The following is a 12167-nucleotide window of genomic DNA, read 5'->3' as shown; positions in this document are numbered from 1 at the left end:
CATGTAGAAATTTCAAACTGAGATTACGGTCCTTCCAACACTGGTGGCTGGTAATCGGCAACAGATCTCCACACGTATTTTGAGGTATTTTTCAAGTTTCTTCAATTTAAGATTGAGTAAATTGTAGAGAATGTACCGTTATGTGTGATATATCAAATGAAAGGTTATATTATTAGCTTGCGTTATAAATTTAAATAAATTTAAATTTAATTAAATAATTTTTTTCCGCACTCATTATGTGCATTAGATCAAAAGATATAACGTGTCTAGAAAAAGAACATCTTTTCACCGTTATCTCACAATTTTAAATGTGAAATTAATTGAAATTTTGTACAATTATAGTTTATTTAATTTCCTATCTACAGTATAAATTTCATTCATGTATCTCTATTAAAACAAAAAAGTTATAATTAATTGATTTTTCCTGTGGCTTTTTCGTTTCATCTTGTGACTAAACCACTGCGATACTAAAGAAGTTTTCACTTCAAAAATAGTGGTATTGAGTGTAGTGATGGGAACAATCGAATGATTTGAACTATAATTCATTCCTTTCTAAATGTATTCATTTGAATAAAAGCTATCGAGTTAACTATGTATTAAATTAAAACTATCGAAAAAAAACTATCAAATATTCTAAGGATAATATAATATTCACTTTTTAATGGAAAACCAATTTTCTTTTTTTTTGTAATATTTTTAGGGCCATTTTTTTTTTCACTCGGAGTTGAACATAACTTGAGGACTTTTATCCTCAACTTCCGAATTCGGTTTTATTCACTCCAAGTTGACGTTTTCAACTTTCGATTTTAAACTCGAGAGTTGATCAACTTCCAGTTTTCTCAACTTCCCTAAAAAGTAGAAGTTTGCTTCAGATTTTTTTTTTAATTTTTTCTGTCAAAATTTTGTTGGCACTTATTGTGTTAACGAATTAATATTCCAAAAACATACAAAAATCGAAAAATTAATTACAAAATATGCTATTGATATGACAGATTCAAATTTTAATTTAAATAAATGACATATTTCATAAATATAGTGATCGTGGGTGCCGTGGTTGATTTAAAAAATGTATTTATTTGCTTTTCTTAAAATGATATTTTATTATTTCAATTTGTAATAAATATTGTAACTTCAACTTCTGACGATCAAAACACAACTGGTGTCAATAGGTATCTTAAAAGAGAAGCAAGCAGCAAGTTGTGGGCGAGAATGCATTGCAGCTAAAAGTGCTGCATTGCATTCTGCGAATTTAAAGATAGATAAGATTCTTATTAAAAGCATTCTTATGAGAAGCATAAGAATTAAGAATGTGCTGACTCTATTTAAAGGGTCCGGATGTGACTCCTCCCCCCATAGATTCAACGGTCTCCGTTGAACAAGGATTAATTTTTAATTCAATAGTATTGCTTGCTTTTCCTTTAGATTTACATTTAAAATATAATAAAATTGTAATTATAATTAACATAATTAATACAAAAGTTAAACTTGAAGTTACCTTGTGGTTATTTTCAACATATTTTATATATTTTCTATTTTCAATATTCCTTAAATTTAAATCAGATAATGTAAAGTTACTAAATATTTTACTTGTATTGGTTATAAAATGCGGTATTACAAAAGTTTCATAATAAGTTTTCTGTTTTACACTTATTTCGAATTCTTTTAATTTTACTGTACAGTTTTCAATACTAATAATATTGTGATTTTTAATGACAATTTTTTGATCAATGCAGTCTTGATCAATTTCAATGACTTCCAGATTTTTAGTTACAATGGTGTGTTCGTTAATTTTTGTTATTGAAGTTTCTTTGTTACTTTTATAGTTACAAACATTATTTTCATTTAAAAGATTTCTTATACATTTGTTCGGAAATGGAATTAAATTATTTTTTAAAAGATTTTCTGTATTTGAGAGGTAAATTTTCATCTCATTTATGATTACAAATGTTATATCAAATTCAATTTCCATTGAATCTAGGTTTGGAATAGGTATAATGGCTGAATTATAAAATTTTTCTTTGCAAAATATCGGAATTGATACAACGAATATTATAAGATTATTTTTCAATAGCACAGCAGTTTTTATAAGTGGTAACATTTCAATAGTTATGTTATAATCTCTCATTTCATCAATATTAAACATATCGTGTTCTAGTAAGTTTATTTTTGATAACAAAATATTGTCTTTAATTTTAGAGATTTCATTTTTTAAATTACATGAGTACATGTAAAGCTGTAGGATCAAAGAGTTTTTGTCCGTCTTAAAAAGAATGTCTTCTGTCAAAGTCGAAATGTTTTTATAAAATTGATTCATTTTCACATCGTTTTCTATGATATGCTTTCTGATGGTTTCAAAATTCTGAATCATATTATTATTTATTTCAACTTGCTTGTTCGTTTCGTCAGTTAATTGTTTCATATTCTTTTCTACATTTTCCATAAACGAATATATTTCCTTAGAGTCTTCACTGTCCATAGTTCCTGCTAACAATTTCATACCGTTACCCCAAATATTTATTAAACCTCGCTTTTGGCGTGTAGTTTTCATGTAGTTTCTAAAGCAATACAGTTCTTGTTTTATTGAAATTATTTCTTTTTCAATAATTGTCATTCCGATTTCCATTACTGAATTACTTGTTTTAAGGGATTTAAAGCTTGTTTCAATTGCTTCTGTCGCCTCTAAATATTTTGATATGTTTACAATGTGTAAAAACTTATTGTAATGATCAATTATTTTAGTTTCTTCGAATCTGACAATGGTATACCCATTGTCATTATGAATTGGGGTAATGTCAATTCGTTGTCCGCTGATTAGAGGAACTAACAGCATTAGAATTGCCAACGTCATCATTTTGTCTGTAATGATAATTTTGGAATTTAGTTTTGCGTTTGACTTGGTTCTTATAAGATTTTTTTGGATGTTTGTCAGATATCAAATGATTTCCTGCTTGTTTATAGTTTTTTATATTTATATACTTAGGATTTGACTTCCCTATTCTATTATTTCTAACGAATTCATTTTCAAAATTAGTAACAGTTTCTCTGTTTTCGTTCAACTTATTTATTTTATTTGTTTTATTTGCATGTAATAACTTAGACAATGAGGTAATTTCTTCCTCTGAAATAATATTGTTTATAAAGTCTATTGGCCTCATTTTCGTACTTGTATGAATTGTATTGTTGTATAAAACAACAGCTTTAAAAACTTTTTCATCAAGACTATCTTCGTTGCAAGGATCAGCATTAAACAGTCTTATGTGTTCATTAAATGTTGAATGCAAGCGTTCTATGTCAGCATTGCCAGTTTTCAAATAAGGAGTTGTGACATGAAGTTGAATGTCATATGAAGTTAAAAATTGTCTTATTGAAACTGTGTCTAGTTCGTTATCAGTAACGATAAGTTTTGGCTTTCCTAAATATTGCATGCGGGTTTTAAGTGCTTTTGTAATTGAAATCCATGTTCTGTCTTCTAAAAGGTCAGCCGTAGCATATTTGGTGAGTTTATCAATTGTTGTCAAATACATGACATTTCTCATAGGAAACCATATATCTACGTGAACAATATCGTTATGTCTTGTAGGGGTATCTGTTATATTAAATTTATGTTTTATAGGCATTCTGTCAAATTTAGCTGAGTTACATATGTTACAATTATTTATGAATTTTTGAATTTCTTTTTGAAGGTTGGGATAATAGTAGTTAGCTTTCATTTCTAAGAATATTTCGCTAATCCCCCTATGATTATTTTTCAAATGTTCATATTCAATGATTTTCAACAATTTTTCTTTATCGGTTAAATCTTCCAATACTTTACTAGTTTTCATTACTTTGAGATTTTTATTCTTTGAAAAATATTTTACGTAATTGTTTTGAAAAGTCAAAAACAATTCATTATCCTCACAAAATACAACTATTAAACCTTTTTCGGGTAATTGATTTCTCATTAATTCTAATAAATTGCTTTCAGAATTTATATACAACGTGGTTCGTATTTTCTTTTTAAAAATGATTTTTTTTGTCGTGGATTCCCTTATTGATTTTTTTAATACGAATTGGTATTTAAAAATATTCAGTGGTTTTTCAGTAATAGATATAAAATCGGCACTGTCAGTGTCTGCACTGTGCACGGTGTCAATTTCGTCATCAAAGATCTCGTTGAGATTTATTAAAACTTCATCTGCATTGTCGATCTTTTCATAGTTTATTCTGCTTAGCCCGTCGGCTACTACATTTTCTTTGCCTTTAATATACTCTATTATGAAGTCAAACTCATTTAATTTTATTTTCCAACGTTGTAATTTCATGTTGGGCTCTTTTAAGGAATTTAACCAAACTAATGGTTTGTGATCAGTTTTGACCACAAAACTTCTTCCATATAAGTAAGGCCTGAAATGTTTGGTTGCCCAAACAATGGCCAAAAGCTCTTTCTCTATTGTACTATATTTTTTTTCGTGATCATTCAGAGATCGACTTGCGAAACTTATAGCCTTATTATCTTGGGTTAAGACTGCCCCTAACGCATAGTTGCTGGCGTCTGTTACTAATGTGAACTTCTTTTTGAAGTCAGGGTGTACTAAAATTGGATCATTTTTAATTTGTTCTTTAAGCTTATGAAACGCAGCTATGAATTTTTTGTCTTTTTTATTGACTTTGGTATTCTTTTTCAAGTACTTAACAAGGTGATGAGCAACTTTAGAGTAATCTTTAATAAACCGTCTGTAATAACCTGTGATGCCAAGAAAACTTTTAATTTCTTTCTGATTACTCGGGAGTGGTATTTTGTCTATAGCTTCAACTTTTTTAGGATTAGTTTTAATGCCGTCAGGTGTAACCACGTGACCTAAAAATGCGGTTTCTTTTTTCATAAACTGACATTTATTCAATTGAATTTTTAGATTAGCCTCTCTTAATCGTTTCAAAATTTTGGATAGTGATTCCATGTGTTCTTCAATACTAGTTGAAAAAATCAAAATGTCATCCAGGTAAACAAGACAAATTTTGCCAATATATTCTTTTAATACATTGTTAATCAGTCTTTGAAATGTGGCAGGTGCATTACGCAATCCAAATGGCATACGAAGAAATTCGTAGTGACCATTGGATGTGGAAAACGCGGTCTTATGAATGTCGCTATGATGCATTTCAATTTGATGAAATCCCTTAGCGAGATCCAGCGTTGTAAAATACTGACATCGACCTAATTTATCAAATATCTCTTCGATATTTGGCATAGGCTGTCGGTCTTCTATTGTTATCTCATTTAGTTTTCGGTAATCGATAACTATGCGCCACTGTTTTTTACCTGAAAGGTCTTCTTTTTTGGGAACTACCCATATTGGACTATTGAAAGGACTATTAGACTCCCTTATTATACCCTGCTTAAGCATTTCTTCAATTTGTCTATCAACCTCATCTCTATGTACTTCCGGATAACGGTATAGTTTTGAATAAACTGGTAATTCATGTTTTGTATGTATGTGATGCTTTACTTCATTTGTAAACGATAAGTCATCATTTTCATTGTAAAATGTTCTTTTAAATTTCTTCAAAACACCGTAAAGTAAACCTTTCTCATGTTCACTTAAATGCTCGCTTTCAATAAATTCACCTATATTGTTATTGATTCCCACCTCATTATTAAAATTAATTTCTACTACATTTTCATTATTATATGCAAGATTGTCATAAATTTCTTCTTGTTTATCGAAATACAACTTAAGCACTGCTTTATTCAATATTAACTGCTGTTTAGGGTAATCTACAATTGCATTAAATCTTTTAAGAATATTATTACCTATTATTCCATCGTAGTTATTTTTGAGATCGTGTTCTAGAAACTCGCAAAAAACATCTTCGTTTTCATTGAATTCCTTGAAAACTGGAATTGAACACATTGTATTTAAAACAAAACTATCTCCGATCGATCTCACTGGTATGTGAACTTGTTTTTTCCATTTTGGATGACATATCTGAGGTTTAATGACACTGACTTCTGCGCCTGTATCAACAATAAAGTAAAGTTTTCTAATTTTAGTATTAATTATTATATAGGGAAGGTGTTTGGGCTCTCCATTAAAAAATTTCCCAATTCCATTGGTTCTGTAGATCGTGCACCACTGTTTTGTTGATTTCTACTTCTGTAGCCATTTCCTGTTCCCTGATTTTGGTTCAAATTGGAATTATTTCTGAAGGGGTTTCCATTTTGCTGGTTGACGTTAAAATTCTGATAATTTCTACTAGTACGCGTATTTCCTGACCCATAATTATCAAAAGGGTTTTGATGATTTCTATTTATGTTTCTGTAAGTATTTCCTGATACTTGGTTTTCGTTTAAGTTTTGATTATTCCTATTAATATTTCTATATGTGTTACCTGATTCCTGATTCTCATTAAAGTTTTGATTATTTCTGTTTCTAAACGTATTAGTACCTCTTTGGTATACAAAAGGGTTTTGATTGTTCCTACCTCTGTATGGATTTCCTGTTGATTGATTTTGATTCAAATTTAAATTATTTTTGATAACAGGACCAAGAATCGTATAACTTTGGTGACGCGCTTCTAGAATAATTTTGTAAGCGGCATCTAAGTTACTTGGGTTTCTACTAAAAATCAAAGTTTTAGTAGGCTCTGGAAGGTTTTCTCTAAAAACCTTCAGAGCTATCCTGTTTACCTCATCAGTTGTGTAGTTTGTGTCACCATGTGATAGAATACGAATATGTATTCTACTGGTAATTTTGTTTATTTCATAAAAATACTTTTCAATAGTAGAGTCTACTCTACACATTTTCAATTTGTCTATTAAGGTGAAACTATTTTCTTTTTCACCGAAATTCTCAAGCAAAATTTCTTTGATTCTTTTCCAGCTTTCTATCAAGCCGTGTCTTTGGAGAACTGGACGTGTGCGTCCAACGCATTTATTTTTAAGGAAACCTATTAGAACTTTTTTGTTGTTGTCGTCAAAGCTGTCAATCGTAGGAACTAAATAGTCAACCTGCTGTAGAAAGTCCACTAAATGGTTTTTGTCAGTTCCGTCAAAGTCTTGTATGTTCTTAATACAATTAAGAATTAAATTCATATTATCTACTGAATTAGCCATTTTTTTTTTTTTTTTTTTTTTTTTTTTTAACAAATCTTATAATAATGTGGAGAAAAAAAAATTTATGATTATATTTTGAATAATGAATAATTTTTGTTTATATGTATTAACAAAAACATACACTAAAAGACAATTTAAAAATTCACTGGAGTCATTTGATTTCAAAACAGCTTAGCTAGCTATATTATTTTTTTTCTTCTTGCACTATGTATCTCTGTCAATATTTAGATAGGGTTTGCTTTTTTGTCTTACAATTTTGGATTAGAAACTTTGTCGCCTTCTTTTTTAAATAGACCATTTATTTTATATGATCAGGTATTTATGAAATTCACTTATATTTCGTTATAAAATACTAAAATAAGAATTGTAACAACAAAAATTATAGTTCTGTTTTTTCACTTCATTTGGGAAAACACATTAATGAATTGCTCATCAAATTTTATACACTAGGTAGATGGCATAGACTTTTTTTTTTTATTTTATTTATTTTTCTTTCTTTTCAATTCTTTTTGGCACAGCTATGTTTAGTTAAAATATAGTGTTTAATAATAATAATCACCATTTCCTGCATTTTCAATCCTATTTCGTGTTGAATTACATCTTTTGAGCTCATCCATCGCTTGGCAATAATTCTTTGTCACTTCTTCAAATTGGGATTTCGATTTTGGGCACAAATTTTTGTTGTTGTTGTTTGAGTGTGGTTTTGTTGTTTTTCTTTATATTTTTTTTTTTGAAGTTTTACTTCTTTTCCGGCGGTGGACTGTGAAAATTTACTTTTTGACAAGAACTGTCAAAAGGATTAGCAAGTAGCGCCACCTAGCTCTATTACAAGTACCAATCTTAAATAACTTAGCAGCTACATGGGCATAATTATTGCGCACATTATAATAATTAATGTTCACACGGTAGAAAGTGAATTTCTGGCCAAAAGTCCAGTATACAAATCGCGCTTTACTAAATTTTATCTCTACAATTGTAAATCGGAAATGCAAACAATTTAAAGATGATAATTTCGTTCAATTTTCTCAATTATATTTAACAATTAGATATTTCTTTATTTTCTAAATGAATTCAAAATTTGTTTAAGTTTGTGCTATTTGGTGTGCTTTTTTGTTTTTCTATATAGAGTTTTGCTCAAAAAAACGAAATCGAGACATTTGAAATCAAGACAATTTACGCATTAAAAACAACAACAACAACTTTAATTGTATAAATATTTGAAAAATCCAGATCATTATCCAGATTTTACTATTATCTCGATGAAAACAGTAGTGCCAAGATACTTTATTTTTTGTTACACAATACCCAACTAAAATTTCAGCTTCGGTTAAGGTATTACAAAAGCTACATTTCAGCTTCTTTTAAACTTTAGTAAGGTTGTTGGGCATGGAAAAAGGAGAACGTTATACAAGTTTGAAACTCTTTAAGAAGTTTAAATGAAGCTTTACCGAAGCTGTGAGATTTGACAGATAGCTTCGGGAGAACTTGTATAGCTCTTTAATACATGTCTTATCGAAATTAAAAAAAAAAACAACTTCAAAAACAAAAAAGAATTCTTTTTTACTTTCGGCCATCCTAGTATATTCATTAATGAAATCAAAAACTTAATCAGTTCAAATATCAGAAATGTCAAAAAAAAATGTCTGAGCTAAGTTATTCAATGTCAAAACCAAAAAGTGTCCGAGCTAGATTATTCAATATCAAAACCAAAAATCAATTGCTAAACTTGGTAATTTCTGTAAAGCTTGTATAAATTCATTAAGCAGGCTTTTCCGACAACAATTTTTTTTTTCGTTTAAGTTTCTTTAACAGTATTTAAACAACTTATTAGAAGTTGTTAAACAAGTTCGAACTTCTATAAGAAATTAAATTCTGAAGCAAGCTCAATACAAGCTGTATAAAAAGTAGTATTAGTAGTAGAGATCTCAATTTATAGAAGCTGTTGTGCTAGTTGGGCCTAGCTCCTCAGATAAACTTTATAAAAATAAATTAATACTTAAATAAAAATCAACATAAATGCAACACAATTTAATTTCTTTTTATTTCTCCTCGTTTTATTTCCACTCCTTTTATATCCTCACTCACCTTTTATTTCTCCTCCACTTGCGTTTGTTGATGACAAACTTTACAGTAGTCTTACAGTGTACTTCTTCCCACACTTATAGGATCGAATACCACTTTCGGCTACTGATGAGAAACTTTACAGGAGTATTTCATTGCACTTCTCATAAGTTTAATAGGAGTAAAAAAGGGGGCCTTTTTGATGATAAACAGGGTTATATGAGTCTTTTAGGTGTGAAATTAGTCATGACGAGAAGCTTCTCACCATCGTTATAACATCGAAATAGTTAGTTAGGTGGCCGTCGGATGTGTGTTCCCATTATCAAAATACTATCCGATCAGACCAAATGGCAGCTAGTCTGTCCGGTAAGTTGGTCAATGTGAACCCCCCTATTATGGCATTTTTTTCATAAGTTGTCAAAAAAGAAAATGAGTGCGTTCAGCACATCAAAATCTGTGTGTTTGGGTATGTTTGATTTCCTCATTTTCGATTTCGATTATAAGGCCGTGTGTGAATTGGGTTAAATATTTAACCTCTGTTAAATTTTTGACACTATTGAGGTGAATAAAAAAATTTTCAGTTGTATAGCTTATTGTTTAATATTTTTCTCTGCCTCTTTCTACCATGATACTACTCCTTTTCAATAAAAAAAAAACATCTGCCAACAAAATTTAACCTGGTCCCAGAGCCCATTAAATTTTTAACAACTTAACATTTTTATTCACCACAATAGTGTCAAAAATTTAACAGAGGTTAAGTATTTAACCCAATTCAAAAACGGCCTAAATCTTGTTTTGGGGAGATTTAAAGGCTTGGCCACACCGGAGGGTATGCATTAGAGGTACGGGTAGCGGCAACGATATTTGTATGAAAAAAATTCCACATTAGAACGTTGATATGTCAGTTTGGAATTTTTTTCATACAAGTACCGTTACCTCTACCCGTACCGCTACCGCATACCCTCCGGTGTGGCCAAGCCTTAAAGGCTTGGCCACACCGGAGGGTACGCGGTAGCGGTACGGGTAGCGGCAACGATATTTGTATTAAAAAAATTCCACACCCGAACGTTGATGTGTCAGTTTGGAATTTTTTCCATACAAATACCCGTACCGTTACCTGTACCTCTACCGCGTACCCTCCGGTGTGGCCAAGCCTTAAGGCTTGGCCACACCGAAGGGTACATGCGGTAGCGGTACGGGTATTTGTATGAAAGAAATTCCACATCTGAACGTTGATGTGTCAGTTTGGAATTTTGTTCATACAAATACCCGTACCGCTACCGCATGTACCCTCCGGTGTGGCCAAGCCTTTAAGGCTTGGCCACACTGGAGGGTATGCGGTAGCGGTACGGGTAGCGGTGAGGGTACTTGTATGAAAAAAAATCCAAACTGACACATCAACGTTCAGGTGTGGAATTTTTTTCATACAAATATCGTTACCGCTACCCGTACCTCTACCGCATACCCTCCGGTGTGGCCAAGCCTTTATATTTGTATGGTAAATCAAGTGATTTACCCCCCTATTCTGGCAAACCTCACAAGTCACAAAAACCTCACAAGGTGATCATAACTCGATTTTGTAAGAATTTATTTCTCACAAACTTCTTACTAGCAAAAATCCAACTTGTGAGTTGTGACCTCCTTCAGAGCAGATCACAAATTCGAAAGTTTTTGTGACGCGAAAACCTCACAAAATCAAAATCAGCTCACCTTGTGAGGTCCTCATAACTTGTGAGGTTTGCCAGAATAGGGCCATTAGAGGCCGTAGGCAAATCACCCAATTTTTTAAGATTTTTTCGGAAAAATAAATTTTTTAACTCACCACAGCTGTAAACCAAAATCGAAAAAGTGAATACGGTGGCACTACGGTAGGGAAAAATTCCAAGCCGGAACAGTTCCACACGGGAAATTGTATGAAAAAAAATTCCAAACCGGTGATTTACGTCAACGTTCACGTGTGGAAAAATTCCAAGCTGGAACGGCGACGACCGACGTTTACATGAGAAACTTTTCCACACGTGAACTTTGACTTTCTGGTTTGGAATTTTTTCATACAACTATCCGTTCCCGTAGGTACGCATCTCTTTCTGGTGTCGTCATTCCATTACTACTATTTGCCAAAAGAGAAAAGTGCAAATTTACAAAGTCATTTTGTGACAAAATTTTAAACAAAGATGCAAAAAACATAAATTTGGTTTCAAAACCATTTTTATATTTTTCTTTAAACATAAAATGAAAAACAAAATACGCAGAAGTAATTCTTCACGTATGATAACCCTAGACGTTCTTCACGTGTGAACAGGCACAATAATGCACACAAAAATAATGCACATGTAGCTGCTGAGTTATCTACGCTATAGGAAAATGTCATTTTGACTTTTCCAGTAGTGTTTTTTTTTATTTGAATTTTGACATAAGATTCTTGTTTCTTGTAGTTTATTTGAAAGTACACACAAGTTGTTGTTGTTCACTCAAAACCTTCAATATAAATTGATTACATAGGCAGCTTCCCTGCAAGAATGAAAAGCCATACGGGTAATTCCATGAAAAAGTGGACACGAATTTTGAACAAATTATGCAGTCATTTTTACTTTTTTTATTAGAAAATTACTATTTATAAATAGCAACATAAAAATTCAGGGAGTTTAATAATCTTAAAGCATTTTTATAGCATAAGCTTGCCAGCAACAGAAGAATTTCACATGAAAATGACGGAAAAACAAGCAAACTGAAAATATGATGAGTCTAATAGTGACGATGACAATATCCCCTGGTGAGTGCTAAAATAAGTTAACATTTAAGCAAGCTTTGTTACACACTATTCGATTAAAACAAAACTTGAGTGAAAATGCATCTTTTTTTTACTTTTGGAACCACAAATCGCAGGTAACATGAGTTACCAAAATAATGTAACGTGAGTTACCTAAATATTTAAAAATTTTTAATTTAATCCTCGTCGCCAGTGATCGTGGGTGCCGTGGTTGATTTAAAAAATGTATTTATTTGCTTT

At 31.0% G+C, this 12167-nt stretch overlaps 1 protein-coding gene across 1 annotated transcript in view; it reads right to left on the bottom strand.

Annotated features, from left to right (window-relative positions):
- Window positions 1-1318: 1318 nt before the first annotated feature.
- LOC129914890 (uncharacterized) overlaps window positions 1319-12167 on the bottom strand; it is a 99058-nt gene continuing 88209 nt past the window's right edge. Inside the window, exons 3-5 of the mRNA XM_055994338.1 lie at window positions 5060-5758; window positions 3164-3586; window positions 1319-1416 (exon numbers count right to left, since the gene is read on the bottom strand). Coding sequence (XP_055850313.1) covers window positions 1319-1416; window positions 3164-3586; window positions 5060-5758 — 1220 coding nt within the window. The remainder of the gene's footprint in view (window positions 1417-3163; window positions 3587-5059; window positions 5759-12167) is intronic.

This window comes from Episyrphus balteatus, chromosome 3, assembly GCF_945859705.1.
Source record: "Episyrphus balteatus chromosome 3, idEpiBalt1.1, whole genome shotgun sequence".
Taxonomy (NCBI): Eukaryota; Metazoa; Arthropoda; class Insecta; order Diptera; family Syrphidae; genus Episyrphus; species Episyrphus balteatus.
The sequence above is the reverse complement of the archived record's forward strand: the minus strand, read 5'-3'. Positions and strand labels throughout refer to the sequence as shown.